At 39.9% G+C, this 16038-nt stretch overlaps 1 protein-coding gene across 4 annotated transcripts in view; it reads left to right on the plus strand.

Moving 5' to 3' along the window:
- Positions 1-16038, plus strand: part of SMAD5 (SMAD family member 5) — a 60211-nt gene that overhangs the window by 9761 nt on the left and 34412 nt on the right. Inside the window, exons 2-4 of one of the 4 annotated variants that reach the window (XM_006866097.1) lie at positions 1395-1646; positions 3332-3436; positions 12553-12558. The exons of 1 other annotated variant lie outside the window; for it this stretch is intronic. In XM_006866097.1, coding sequence (XP_006866159.1) covers positions 1395-1646; positions 3332-3436; positions 12553-12558 — 363 coding nt within the window. Of the gene's footprint in view, positions 1-1394; positions 1647-3331; positions 3452-12552; positions 12559-16038 lie in introns of all 4 variants that reach the window. 2 more of the 4 variants (XM_006866096.1, XM_006866098.1) reach the window with 2 other exon arrangements.

The raw sequence follows: 16038 nt of genomic DNA on the forward strand, positions 1-16038 counted from the left end.
CTAATTTTGTTACTGCTGAATGATGTCAGAGTCAAAGTGGGATTTTGGGAAGTGAAACTACATTGACAAATATAGAAGATTTTGAAAGATGATCAGGTGCAATAGATTAATAGTTTAAAGAATCAGGCTTTTTCCATCTTATGTTGTTGTTGTTGTTGTTAAGTGCCGTCGAGTCGGTTCCGACCCATAGCGACCCTGTACAGGGTTCCATCTTATAGGGAAAGGTAATTAGATATTTGAATGTATTGATCACTTGGTTCTTTAGGGAAAGTAGAAGCTTGAATAAGATAAAAGTTTATCTCTTTTAACATATAACTCTAAATGACATAGGCTCTGTTGTATATATTTTCATTATGGTAAATTTTAGAACACCTATTTTAAGTGGAAGACTTCTTGCTTGCTTATATTACATTACTGTTTTCAGTTGTGAAAACCTTATGGAAGAACATAAAACATGAGATGTCTCAAACTAAAAAAGAAAATGTTCAAAATTGGAAATCCAGAGTCTTTCCGGGTATCCACATAACTGACCTCAGATTCCCTCCTCCTCCAGTGCATAGGAGGACTGACGGTCCTCTTATCTCCTCTTCCCATAGGACTCCCAGTCTCCTCTTATTCCTACCCATACTTTCCACTCGTCTTTGAAATCCCCCAGTTCTTTAAGGTTCAGTCAGATGTTTTCTTTTCTGTTGTACTTATTTTGATTTCCCTGTTGGCTGCAAATACGCACCTCTGTTGAGTTCTCATGACATTAAATGTTCTCTGTATGGTTAATTTTATAATGTGCCTTATCTCTCAAAACAGGAGCTGTATTTTTTCAGGGTTTTCTGTCTTCCTAAGTATCTTAAATTTTTTTGTGGTAAAACATGTAGCAAAAATATTGCCATTTTAAGTATTTTAAAATATGCAATTCATTGATATTAATTCCATTCACCATACTGTGCAGCCATCATCACTGTTTCCAAAAGTTATCATTACTTCAAACAGAAACTCAGTTCCCTTTAAGCAATCACTCCCTTACTCTCTCCTTAATCTCTGGTAAGCACAGATTAATTTTTGTCTCTATGTACTCCCCTATTCTATATATTGCATATAATATTTGTCCTTTTGTATCATACTTCTTTCCCTTATCGGTTGTCACTCATCTCTTGATGGATTCTGGGTTTATTTCTACCTTTTGGCTGTTGTGAATAGCTCAGAGTTTTGATTTAGTTATTACTTAAATCAGTACTTTACAGAAGCAGCCCTGATAAAAAGTAAGTTGTTTTATTTGATTGATGAACAGTCTTAATCTGGTTCCTTTCTACTTCATTCTCTCCACTACCATGTTAATGTGTATTGGATATTTGCTTGAGTCATTCCTGACAGCTGACTTTTTAATTTTTGTCTTTCAGTCTTACCTCCAGTATTAGTGCCGCGTCATAATGAATTCAATCCACAACATAGCCTTCTGGTTCAGTTTAGGAATCTGAGCCACAATGAACCGCACATGCCACAAAATGCCACGTTTCCAGATTCTTTCCATCAGCCCAACAACACTCCATTTCCATTATCACCAAACAGCCCTTACCCTCCTTCCCCTGCGAGCAGCACATATCCCAACTCCCCTGCAAGTTCTGGACCAGGAAGTCCATTTCAGCTCCCAGGTAAGAGTTTTATTTTATGGCACACACAAAAAAATTATCATTGAGATTTAACAGTCATCCTTACTGCAGGTTCTCTAGTGAAGTGTTCTATGCAAAGAACCATTTCTACCACTGTTTTTGTTAGTGTAGATTTTATTTTGCTAAATACCATTTGCTTGTGCTAATGTTTTAAAAATGGTACTAGCCATATTTCACTTAAAACTTAAATGTTTTTATATAATTTAAAATACTAGGTCGCACAAATAGTTAAGCTGGCGACCACTAGGTGGATGGTTAGTGGTTTGAATTCACTCCGTAGACATCTTGGAAAATAAGCCTGTCAGTCTGCTTGCCAAAAATCACAATCTTGAAGCCCCGTTAAGAAGTTTTAATCTGCACATCGGAATTGACTCTGTGGCAGACTACAACAATAATTCTGTCATCTGTTGAGTGTTTGTTGTGTAACTGATACTGTGATGAAAGCTATTATTGCATGAAAAACAGTACTCAGGACAACTATGTGAGAAGATAGAGTTCTTGTTTTACAGATGGAAAAACAAATTGATACCCTGAGAGTATGAAGTACTTTCCCTAAAGTCTCACAGCTAATTTACGAGTTCAGTCCCACGTTTGTTTGACTCTAAAGTCTCTGCTCTTTCAACTTTATTACATTGCTTTTCAAGTCAGTTTAGACTTTGAAAGTTTAAAATGATCCTTTGTTATCTTTAATTAGATGAATTAGTGAATTGGTTTTCTGGAAGGTTAAGTTAATAAGTAGATTTCACAAAGTTTCTCAATATTGTTAGTGATGTATTGTGTATAGACACATCATTATGCAATCTATCAAATACTGAACACGTATGGTCAGACACAGTCATACATATTGTCTTTGTGGTTTCTCCACTGCAGCAACATATTTATTGATGTAATTGTGTTTTTTTTCACCCTTTTTAAGGGGAATTAAATGGCAACTATTTCACTTACACAAACGGATTTTATAGTTGGTTCTAGATTCAGTGAAGATTATGATCCGGTCTCAAAACACATCCTGCTTACACTTTGGAATGACAGACAAACTATATTCAGTGTATTGTAGTTACTGAAACAAAGGTCTATAGTGTGGCTTTTGTAAAAATTTTCAACAAGTGTTTGAACTCAAAGTTTTTTTGATTAATGTGGTTTCTAAGAGAATTGCTGTAATAAATACACAACTCTGAAAGAATTGCACAAGTGCTATTAGCATTGATTTTAAACATAAAGAACCATGGTTTTTTTTTTCCAGTTTTAAATAACAATATACATTGCTTGATTATGTTGATTATTTAAGTGTCCCTGTAAATATATATCCAACAAGAATTATCTGTGCCCTTCAATTGGATTAGCAGAATTACCTGTTTCTTCAAGCATAAGATTCTAAACAAATAAGGGCAAAATTCTTAACCTTGACTTCTACTTTTAGCTCTGATCTTAGCACAGTTAAATAAATGTTGGCTTGTAGTAAGTTTTTAGTAAATATTCTATGTTTTTTTTTACCTCGTTTACCTAGTATCTTATCCTACATTTTTATGTGTGTGATTAATGTTCAGTAATGAGCCCTGCTGATAATCTTATTACTTTTTAAATGTTTTTAGAGTCATAACTATGAGCAGAATGGAAATTTTACTATCTTTTTGGGACTCCAACTTGTTTCATTTTCTTCCTTATAGCTGATACTCCTCCTCCTGCCTATATGCCACCTGATGATCAAATGGGTCAAGAGAATTCCCAGCCTATGGATGTAAGCAATACTATGATTCCTCAGACTATGCCCAGTATATCCAGCAGAGGTAAAGTACTCATCACATTTAGTGTGTTGTTATTCTTCTTCTCTCAAACTTCTTTACTACTTTTTTTAAATGGCGTTTTTGAAATACATAAAATTTCCATTTTAAGTGTACAGTTATGATTATTTTTAGTAAATTTATATAAAGGTTTGCACTATCACAATTATTTATAGCGTTGTCTTTTCTGAATAGTTCATATAAATAGAATCTTATGCTGCGTACTCTTCTGCAGATGACTTTTACTTAGCATAATCTTCGCAAGGTTCATGCTTATGGTATGTGTCAGTAGTTCCTTTTTGTTGCTGAATAACACAATGTATGTTGTTACTTAACATTTTCACCAGTTGATGTGAATATGAACTTTCTAATGTTTGACTATATTGAATAATGCTGTTACAAACACTTGTGTACAGGTCTTGTGTGGAAGTCTTGCATAGATAGCTATGAGTGGAACTGCAGAGTGGAACTGCAGAGTCATATTCATGAGTTTATGTTTTAAGAAAAATTACCAACTGTTTTCCACAGTGGCTGCAGCATTTTACATTCTTGTCAGAAATGACTGTGGGTTCCAGTTTCTCCACATCCTCCTAACACTTGTTATTGTCTGTCATTTATTATGACCATTTTATTGGCTGCAAACTCCTGTGCCATTGTGGTTTTGATTTATATTTCTCGAACGAATAATGTCCTGTTGTGCTATAGGATAAGTACCAGTCTACTAACCGCAAGGTTGGTGGTTCAAACCTACACTCCTAGGAAACTCTGTATAGGGTTGCTATAAGTCAGAACGGACTCCACTGCAGTTAACAGCAGTGAGTGTTGAGCATCTTTTTATGTGCCAATTAAACTTGCATATATCTTCTTTGGGGAAATGTCTATTTAAACCTTTGCATTTTTTTTAATAGTTTATTTTTCTTTTTGATACTATGCATGGCAGAACATACACCCGTTAAACAATTTTTACATCTGGATTTTTATATTCTTATTAGTATTAAGAGTTCTTTTTATATATTATGGAGAAATCTATTGCCATCAAATTACTGACCTATATGTTACCGGGTAGAACTGCTCCATAGGGTTTTCTTGACTGTAATCTCTACGTAAACAAATCACCAAACCTTTCTTCCACAGTGTAGCCAGGTGAGTTTGAACCTCCATCCTTTAGGCTCATTGTTGTTGTGTACCAGTGAGTTTATTCTGACTCATAGTGATACTATAGGTCAGAGTAGAACTGCCCCTAGACTGTTATCTTTACAGGAGCCAGTCACCACATCTTTTCTTCTTTAAAGTTGCTGGTGGATTCAAAACAGAGCTTTGAATTACTTCATAGAAATTCAGTCATGGCTGATAAGGCTAGTGCAGACATTGCATAGCAGCCAAATGTCTTGCATGATGAATCTTGACCTGTTTAGGAAACAAACAGTGGCATGAAGATAGCAGCTGACCATGTTACCTTGAATATGTGTCATGACCACTCCTTTGAGTGGGAACCACAGCCTGTTTCCTATGCAGGTCAAAATCCTGTGCAGAAGAGATTTGGTTGCTATGCAACCTGTACGTGCTCTTATTTTCCTTAGCTATTGCTCTCCAATGTAGATATGCTAAAGCAAATGGAATTATTGATGAGGTGCAAGAGCTGAACATAAAATTTCAAAGCTCAGCTCGAGAAGCTAAAGCCAAATATTACAACAAAATATGCAAAGATCTGGAATCAGAAAACCAGAAAGGAAGAACACGCTCAGCATTTCTTAAGCTGGGGGAACTGAAGAAAAAACTCAAGCCTCGACTTTCGTTATTGAAAGATTCTCTGGGCAGATTATTGAATCATGCAGAAACCATCAAGAGAAGATGGAAGGAATACACAGAGTCACAGTACCAAAAGGAAATGGTTGATGTTCAACCATTTCAAGAGGTAGCATATGATCAAGGGCCAGTGATACTGAAGGAAGAAGTCCATGGTGCACTGAAGGAATTGGCAAAGAACAAGGCACCAGGAATTGAAATCTTTCAAGAAAGTGTGGCAGCACAGGAGGCACTTACTCATCTCTGCCAAGAAATTTGGAAGACAACTATCTGGCCGACTGATTGGAAGAGATCCATATTTGTACCCATTCTAAAGAAAGATGACCCAATGGAATGTGAAAATCATCAGACAATCTCATTGATGTCCCATGCGAGTAAAATTTTACTAAAGGTAATACAGAAATGGCTGGAAGCATACATTGACAGAGAACTTCCTGTTCAGAAGAGTCCGTGGAATGAAGGATATCATTGCTGACGTCTGATGGATCTTGGCTAAAAGCAGAGAATATCAGAAAGATGTTTACCTGTGCTTTATTGACTATGCAAATGCTTTCAGTTGTGTGGATCATGACAAGCTATGGACAACATTGTGAAGTATGAGTATTCCGGAACACTAAATTGTGCTCATGAGGAATCTGTACATGGACTAAGAAGCAGTTGTTTGAACAGCACATGGGAAAACTGAATGGTTTAAAATTAAGTAAGGTGTGCAACAAGGTTGTGTTCTTTCAGCATACTTATTCAACCTGTATGCTGAACAAATAATCCAAGAAGCTGGGTTCTATGAAGTAAAACGTGGCATCGGGATTGCAGGAAGACTCATTAACAACCTGCGAAATGCAGATGATACAACCTTGCTTGCTGAAAGTGAAGAAAAAGTAAAAGTAAAGCGCAGAAAAAGTAAAAGTGAAGAAAGTAAAGTGAAAGTAAAACATTTACTGATGAAGATCAAAGAGCACAGCCTTCAGTATGGATTACGTCTCAATGTAAGAAAACAAAAATCCTCACCACTGGACCAATAAACAACATTCTTACCAATGGAGAAAAGATCGATGTTGTCAAGGATGTCAGTCTTTGATAAACTATCAACACTCATGGAAGCAGCAGTCAAGAAATCAAACGATGTATTGCATTAGGCAAATCTGCTACACAAGAACTTTTTAAAGTGTTGAATAGCAAAGACGTCAGCTTGAGGACTAAGGTGCGCCTGTCCCAACCATGGTATTTTCAATAACCTCATATACATGTGAAAGCTGGACTGTGAATAAGGAAGACCATGGAAGACTTGATGCCGTTGTGTTATGGTGTTGGAGGAGAATGTTTAAAGTGCCATGGGCTGCCAAAAGAACCAATAGATCCATTTTGGAAGAAGTGTAGCCAGAGTGCTCCTTAGTTTTAGATTCTTGGCTAAACTTTGTCTCTCATACTTTGGACATATTGTCAGGAGGCACCAGTCGCTGAAGAAGGATATCATGTTTGGTAAAGTGGAGGGTCAGAGAAAACGAGGAAGACCCCCAATGAGATGGATTGGCCAGGTGGTGGCGTTGATGGACTCAAGCGAGGTTGGCCCAGGATTGGGCAGCGTTTTGGTCTGCTGTGCATAGGGGCGTTATGAGTTGGTGTCGACTCGATGGCACTTAACAACAACACCAACATGACTGAACCAGTTTGAAGCGGCTCAAAGCTGTGGTTGGAACTACCTGTGTGCTGTTAGAAGCCAAGTGCTTAACCTTTCATGTGTCATCAAGACTCATTTTTAGTTTGGTAGTGTAGTGGTTACGAATTGGGCTGCGAACCTTAAGGCCAGCAGTTCGAAATTACTAGCGGCTCCGCAGGAGAAAGATGAGGCGTTCTGCTCCCGTAAAGATTTACAGCCTCGGAAACCCTGTACAGGGTCGCTATGGGTCGGAACCGGCTCCACAGCACTTAACAACAACAACAACAAGTCAAGTACAACTGGTTGTGCCACCATGATTTGTAAATCTTTTCTCTCATGCTATGGTTTATCATTTCATTGTCTCTGTGTGAACTTTGAAATACAAAGTTTATGTTGGTGAAGTCTAATTTGTCTTTTTCACCCAAGGTCATGAAAATGTGTTATTTTCTAGAAGTTCTTTAGCTTAAGCTCATATCTTTTGGTTTGTAACATTTTGAGTTAATTTTATTATATGTATAAGGGTGTACTATTTTTGTATGTATATATCCAGTTGATTCCACCATTTGTTGAAAAGTGTATAATTTTATTGAATTGCCTTGACAACCTTGTCAGAAAACAGTTGACCATAAATATAGGGCTTTGTTTTAGGAGTACCGAGTTTGTTCCACTAATCTTTATATCTGTTCTTATATTATTATACTCTTGATTACTAAAACTTTTTAGACAGTTGTGAAAATGGAAAAAGTGTTAGTCCTCAAACTTTTATTTTTTTCAAAACTGTTTGCTTATTCTGTATCCTTTGCATTTTCATGTAATCTTACCATTAGCTTCTTAGTTTTTGCAAAAAAGTAAAACAAAAACCCTGTTTGGATTTTGATGGAGATTACATTGCGTTTTGCAAAAATTGTGTGAAAACCATACCTGGCTTCCTCTGGCTTAACCAAACTAGCAGAAGGCCTTTTCCTATGAAACTAAAGTCAGATATACCTTTACCCTACAACATTCTTTTCCCTATTCTGACACCAGCTCCCACAGCACTCTGCATCTTATCTAGGATTGATAATCCATTGCATTGGCCACATAGAAGTTAATAGACAGTATTCACAATTATGGGGTCTATTGGGGGAAGTGAACAGGGTCAAGCTACAGCAGTTCTCCAGTCAAGAACAACTCTTCTTTGCTGTACTGTTCGAATGCTTCACTCTTGTCTTTGATCTCTCAGCCATGTTGGCCCCCTCAGCTTCTGCCCTGCTTGGGTAAGTGTTACAAAGCTCCTTTAGCCAGTCTGTAAATGCTCAAAGGGCACAGTCTGCAAGCCAGCCTCATGCATTTAGGTACTCAGCTTTACTCAACCCATGAGTCAGGAAGCCTGCAGAAGCTCTGTCTGTCCACTGCCACCCCCTCTGCACTTTACCATGCTGCTTCGCTTGTCCACATAGGGATCACATTGTACTCATGGCTCTTCTTTCATGATGGTCCTGGAATCATCTGTTTCTACTCTGAATTGCCTCCTCTTAAACTTAGTGGGACACCAACCCTGGTGTTGGAGTCCTGTACACTGTTTACATAGTCCCACCCAATCCTGTTGTGACACTGTGGGTTAATGCGCTGGACTGCAAGGTCGGTTTGAACTGCAAGGTTAGTGGTTCAAGCTCACCAGCGGCTCCTTGAAAACCCTATGTAGGATTGCTATGAGTCAGAACCAACTCGATGGCACTCAGCAATAACCCAGTCATTTGGTGGGAATTAAGATTTTGTATAAAAAGCTGTATCTAGTAAATTCAAGGTACTACACATATCTGAAGAGCTCTGGTAGCGTAGTGGTTACAAATCGGCTGTGAGCTCAAGATCAGCAATTCGAAACTACCAGCTGTTCCACAGGAGAAAGATGAGGCTTTCTGCTCCTGTAAAGATTTACAGCCTCGGAAAAACTGTATAGGGTTGCTATGAGTTGGAACTGACTCCACAGTACATAACAACAACAACAATGCATGTGTACAACATTTTGAGGAGATAATACTGACTTTTTCAGTGGATGGGCGTCAAATGCCTCTCTGTGTATTTAGATCTTAGTTTTATTTGGAGTCCTGATGTGTCACTGCATGTTAATGCACTGGACTGCGAGGTTGGTTTGAACTGCAAGGTTGGCTGTTCAAGCTCACCAGCTGTTCCTCAGAAATCCTATACAGGAGGGTCACTATGAGTCAGACCAACTCGATGGAGCTTAAAAACAGTTTTCAATTTATAAGTATTAGACTTCTTCTTAAATTTATTCCTAAATCAATGGAATCAATTTTTTGTTTATTTTATTGTGATGAAAATATGCATACTAATGCAACAAACTTCCATGAAATTAGCTACTTTTTTTTATATTGTGTCACCATCATACTGTACTTTTCCAAGTATGTATACCATCATTAATGTAAATTTCATATACCCCAAATGTAACTCTCCCTTACCCAACCTGGGTAATCATGAATAATATGGTTTCTGTGAATTTATTTTATGTAAGTGAGATCTTATATTCCTTGTGGGACTGAGTGAATTCGCTCAGCATTTTATTTTCCAGCTTGATCTGTGTTGTGGCATGCACTTCATGTCTCTTAAAACCTGCAATCATCCATTGTACCCCAAACACAACCCACATTTTATTTATCCATTCATTTGCTGATGCACATTTCATCTTTTGACTATTATGAAATGTGACTGCAATTAATATTGGCTTTTAGAGCCTTTTGTTTGGGTTTCTGACTTTATTTTTGAGTATTTACCTAGGATTGGAATTACTAGATAATAGGATAGTTTTGTACTCGACTTTTTGGGGATTTGCCAAACTGTCTTCCACAGTACTTGTACCATTTTACATTGTCATTAGCAATGGAGGAAATTTTGTTGAATTTCTTCACAACCTTGCCAGTGTCTGTGTTTCTTTTTTTTAATTGCTTTTTTTCTCATATTGCTGTGCTAACAGGAGTGAGATAATGGTTTTTAAATTTGTTTTTTGGATTGCTCTTTGTAAGTATTGTTGTTATTAAGTGCTGTTGAGGCAGTACTGACTCATAGCAATCCTGTGCATAGCAGAAGAAAACACTGCCTGGTCTTTCACCCACCTCACAATGGTTGCTACACTTGAGCCCATTGCTGCTGCCACTGTGCCAGTCCATCTTGTTGGAGTCGTCCTCTTTTTCTTCAACCCTCCATCTTACCAAACATGATGTCCTTTTCCAGGGTCTGGTCCCTCCTGACAATGTGTGTGAAGTATGAGAGATGAAGCTTGGCCATCCTGACCTCTAAGGAGTACTCTGACTGTATTTTTCCCAACACAGACCTGTTGTTTTGACATCCCATGGCACGTTCAGTATTCTCCTCCAACACCATAACTCAAATGCATCAATTCTTCTACAGTCTTCCTTATTTGCTGTCCAACTTTCACATGCATATGAGGTTATTAAAAGTACCATGGCTTGAACTGATTTTTGACAAAGTGCCTAGGTATGTTACGTGGTGAGGAGATAGTCTCTTTAACAGATGGTGCTGACAGAACTGGATAGCGATATGCAAAAGATTGAAACAAGACCTTTCCCTCACGCTCTATACAAAAACCAACTCAGGATTAAAGACCTAAATGTGAATCCCAAAATTACTGAAAGCCATCAATGAAAACATAGGGACAAATGTGAAGGCTCTAATACAGGGAATGCACAGACTACCAAACATTTTGAAAAGTAGACAAAATAGATGATTGGGAAATGATGGAGACATTCTAAAAATTAAAAACTTATGTGTATCAAAAGAGTTCACCAAAAGAGTTAAAAGGGAACCCACAGAATGGGAACAGATCTGGCAACGACACATCAGACAAGGGATTCATTTCTAAAATATATAGGAAACTACAACACCTCTACAAGAAAAAGACAACCCAATTAAAAAATGGTCACAGGACATGAACAGACACTTTACCAAGGAAGAGATCCGGGCAGCCAACAAACATATGAAGAAATGTTCACGATCACTAGCCATTAGAGAGTTACAAATTAAGACAACAATGAGATATCATCTCACACCAGCAATAACAGCAAAGATCAAAAAACTAGAGGACAATAAATGCTGGTGAGGATGTGGAGAGACTGGGATGCTCCTGCATTGTGCTGGTGGGATTGCACAATGGTCTAACCTTTCTGGAAAGCAATATGGTGCTTCCTCAGAAGGTTGGAAATAGAAATACCTATGATCCAGCAATTCCTCGACTTGGTATTTACCCACAAGAAATATGAGCCATAACACAAGTAGATATATGCACACCAGTGTTCATAGCAGCACCATTTACAATAGCAGAAAGATGGAGATAGCCTAAGTGCCCATCAGTTGAAGAATGGATAAACTGTGGTACATATACACAATGGAATACTATGCTACCTTGAAGAACAACAAGGAAGCTGCAAACCACCACATAACATGGATGAATCTTGAGGACATTATGCTGAGTGAAATTAGTCACAAAAGGAGAAATAATGCATTGGACCATTATTGTAAAAGAATAAGAAAAAGAACCCACACTAAAATGGTGAAAAAAATTATATATATATTTGATGATCACCAGGATGCATGAGATGAGAGGAGGGAAGGGAGGAAGGGGAAGATAGAGCTCAGGTTAAGTATTAGACATAGGATAGCTTGGTTGTTGGGGCAGGGGATGTGTGGCAATAAGGGGGAGGGAAATGGAAGAACAAGGCTGATGGGAGAACAGTTAGGTAGGTTCGCATGGGCTAAGTGCGACAGAGGTAAATAATAATGTATGAACAACCCTTGAACAATGTAGGCACAGTTTGAAGGGGTAAAAGAGGAGAATAATATTAAGATGCTTGGCTGTCTTTTGAATCTTGGTTCTCCTTGCCTGCCATTATAAAATAGACACTAGAGGGGGTAGAAAAGAATAGCCAGAAACATCACAATAGAAAGCTTGTAAGTTTGTTTCCTGCCTATAACTGATGGGAATACCTTAAAGGGGGCTAGAAGTTGTCCAGTGAATGAGGCTTCCTGTGCAGCCTTTACATTGCATAAGACCATAGGTGGAATCCAGAACCCCATCCATAGCTGACTGAGGTAGGAAATTCCCACTGGAAAGGATGAGTAGACCAGTCTGGAGTGACTAGAAGAACAGAAGATACTTCGTGAAAGAAAGACCGGCAGGAAAAATCCGAAACACTAACGGCAGTCGGATTCATTGCTACAAGAACAAGTAAGCTAGCTGTTTGCCTGGGAGCCAATCAGAGCAAGTGGTTGAGACCCCTCAGAGCAAACCCCTTCCAAGACATGAGACTCAAGGGGAATGCATAAGCAGGCATTTAGTCTGGCTGGTGACCATGTATGTTGGTCACCAATAAGGGAAGAGGGGGAGAAAACAGCATTGAAGATGTGTGGACCCGGGCGGAGACCTGGATGGCCAGCAGTATGGCAAGATCCAGAGACTGGACTCCTGGGCCCAGAGGCAGTGACATGGGCACAGAGGTCTAGAGCATAGAGTGAAGTCCAGCTAATATGAAGTGAGGGGAGATGCACAAGAACACCCATCCTTGCAGAAAGTACCCACTTGACCTGGCTTCAATGGTTGGATAATCAGAACTCAACTAGAAGAAGAAAGAAGGAGGGGGTGGGGGTGGAGTAACCTATCACAATTTGATGAACTTTATCTATACTTACGAATGTAGTAGCTCAAAAAAGGGAACACATCTTTACAGTGTGGATCACTCCCACCCCCTCGGTACACAGGGTTGATAGGGATGGGCAACATAGACATTGGCTACCCAAAATGGAGGGGGCCTATAAAGGCAAGAAGTTACTGGCTTAACAAGCTTTCAAGAGGGAGTCTAGTTCAGACGGGGCAGAGGAAGGTAGAATCACCACTGAATGATTTCTGCTGGCAAAAGGAAGTGGGGATAAGACTCTTGTGGTTCAATAGTGAATAATTGCCATCAGGACTGACTGTGAGGGTAGGAAATATAGAGGTAGGTGTTTTTTGACAAAAGGAGGAGAGTGATTGATTTTGCAGCCCAGGAGTGGAGGTCCCTGGGACCATCAAGTGAGAAGAACGGAGAGCGGGGACCCTACCCAGAGAGGCCGTGATGTCAGGGATGGAGACAGAGACGATGACGTGGACAGATGAAGTGGCTGGGGACACTGGACTCAGGAAGGGAGAAGGGCTGTGTGCTGGCGACTGGGGGGTCGGGGAGGCAAGCCTGTGGGGTGTACCCTTTGGGGTTGTTTAATGATGCTTGGAGGGGATTGTAATCATTGCAATGAAACGAAATACGATGAGTTTAAAGCTGATGTTCTCCCTTGTAAACCTCACAATAAAAACTGGAAAAAAACAAAACACCATGACTTGGGTCAGGCTCACCTTAGTCCTCAAACTGTTGTCTTTGCTCTTGAACACTTTAAAGAAGTCTTGTGAAGCAGTTTGCCTAATACAATACATTGTTTGATTTCTTGACTGCTGCTTCCTTAAGTGTTGATGAAGTCTTGGACAACTGCAGTCTTTTGTCCAATTATGTGGATGTTGTTTATTGGTCCAGTGGTGAGGATTTTTATTTTTTCTTTCTGTTGAGGTACAACCTTTACCGAAGGCTGTCATCTTTCTCTTCATCAGTATTTTAAGTCCTCTTCACTTTCAGCAAGAAGGTTGTATCATCTGCATATCACAGATTGTTAATGAGTTGTTGTTGTTATTAGGTGATAACAAGTTGGTTCCAGCTCATGGCAAGCCTATACACAACAGAACAAAGCAATGTCTGTCCAGTCCTGTGCCACCCCCAGGATTGTGGTTACACTAGAGCTCATTCCTGCTGTCACCCTGCCAGTCCTTCTTGTTGGGGGCGGGGTGTGTGTGTGTGTGTCTTCCTACTTTTCACTGATCCTCTACTTTACCAAGCATGATGTCCTACTCCAGGGACTGGCCTCTCCTGATAATATTTTTAAAGTATGAAACACGAAGTCTCGCCATCCTTGCTTCTAAGAAGCATTCTGGCTGTACTTCTTTCAACACAGATGTGTTTGCACTTCAGGCAGTATTAGTACTTTTTAAAAAAATTTTGATTTATGTGATAGTTTACATGGGAGAACATTAGCTTTACATTCATCCTATTGTGTCATTATGTTGCCATGGTTACAATCCCCTCCATGCATCATCAACCAAACAAAGGGTACACCCTGCAAGTCTGTCCCCTGGTTGTCAGTACACAGCCCCTCTCTCTCTTTCTCTGGGTCTACAGTCCCCAGCTGCTCCATCTCTCCAAGTCATGGTCTCTGCCTCCATCTCTGGCATCACTGTTTTTCTGAGTAGGGTCCCGTACTCCACTCTTCTCCCTTGATGGTCCCAGGGACCTCCGCACCTGGACTGCAAAGTCAACCACTCCCCTCCTTTTGCTACAGAATGTCTACTTCTACATTTCCAACACTCATAATCAGTCCTGATAGTAATTATTCACTGTTGTACCACATGAGTGCTATCCCCATCTCCTTTCATCAATCTCGCCCAGACAGATGGATACTACTCAGTGGAGATTCTACCTTCCTCCAAGTCCTCTGGATATAGACTCTCTCTTGAAAGCTTGTAAGCCAGTCACTTATTGCCTTTGTAGCCCCACCCCTCCCACCCCCCCCAGATTTTGGGTAGCCAATGTCCAAATTGCCCATCCCTGTCTACCTATGTATCGAGGGGTTGGGAATGATCCTCGCTTGCTGTAAAGATTTGTTCCCTCTTTTGAGCTACTGCATCCACAGCTGTAGGTCAGGTTCATCAAATTGTATCCAATTACTCTTCTTTTTACCTTCTTTCTTCTTCTAGTTGAGCTCTGATCATCCAGTCACTGAAGCCAAGTCAAGTGGGTATTATCTGCAAGCATGGGTGTTCTTATGCATATGTCCTCTCTTATTACCAGCTGGACTCTTCATTCTCCATTCTCGTTCTCTGTGGCTATGTCACTGACTCTGGACCCATGAGTCCCCAGGTCTTGCCATACTGCTGGCCAACCCAGGTTCACAGGAGTCTCTTGAACGTGGTAGGACGTAGCTTGCAGCTGCATTGCTGTATTTCCCTCACTTCCCCTTATTGGTGACCAACATGGTCACCAGTCACAGCACATGTCTGCTCGTGTATTCCCATTGACTCTTAGTTTTGGTAGGGGGTTTGCCCTGAGGGACCCAACTACTTGCCTTGGTGTCCCCTGGGTGAGCAACTTGCTTGTTCTTGTAGTAATCAGTTGGACTGCTGTTATTGTTTTGTATTTTACCGGTCAGTCTTTCTTTAAAGAAGTATCTTCTGTTTTTCTAGCTGCTCCAGGCTGGTCTGCTTGTCCTTTCAAGTGGAAATTTTTCTCACCTCAGAAGATTCTGGATGGGGTTCAGGATTCCACCTATGATCTTATGCAATGCAGAGGCTCTGCAGAAAACCTCCTTCACTGGGCACGTTGTAGCCCCATTTTAGGTATTCCAATCAGTTATAGGCAGAAGACGGACTTACAAGCTTTCTATGGTGATATTTCTGGCTATTCCTTTCCCTCCCCCTCAAGTGTCTGTTTTATAATGCTATGCAAAGGAAACCAAGATTCAAAAGACAGTCAAGCATCTTAACATTATTCCCCCCTTTTCCCCATTCTAAGCATGTTTCAATCCTTGTATCCCAGAGCCCTGTTGTTCCAAGGTTGTGCATACATCATTATTTACCTCTGTTCCGCTTAGCCCATGCAAACCTGCCTAAGTGTTCTTCCATCTGCCTTGTTCTTCCATTCCCTCCTCATTCTTGTGTATTGCCCCCTCCCCAGCACTGAAAGTATCCTGTCTCTATTTCCTACCCTGTGCTCCACCTTCCCCTCCTTACCCTTACGCCATCCCCACCTTCCAGTAACCAGCAAAGACCCCTCCCCCCCCCTTTTCGTATGGGTTCGTTTTGTCAGTCTTTTACAATAGTGGTCCTATGCAGTATTTCTCCTTTTGTGACTGACTAATTTCATTCAACATAGTGTCCTCAAGATTCATCCATGTTATGTGGTAGCTTACAGCTTCCTTGTTGTTCTTTAAGGTAGCATAGTATTGCATTGTATGTATGTACCACAGTTTGTTTATCCATTCTTCA

This window comes from Chrysochloris asiatica, unplaced genomic scaffold, assembly GCF_000296735.1.
Source record: "Chrysochloris asiatica unplaced genomic scaffold, ChrAsi1.0 scaffold00087, whole genome shotgun sequence".
Lineage (NCBI taxonomy): Eukaryota > Metazoa > Chordata > Mammalia > Afrosoricida > Chrysochloridae > Chrysochloris > Chrysochloris asiatica.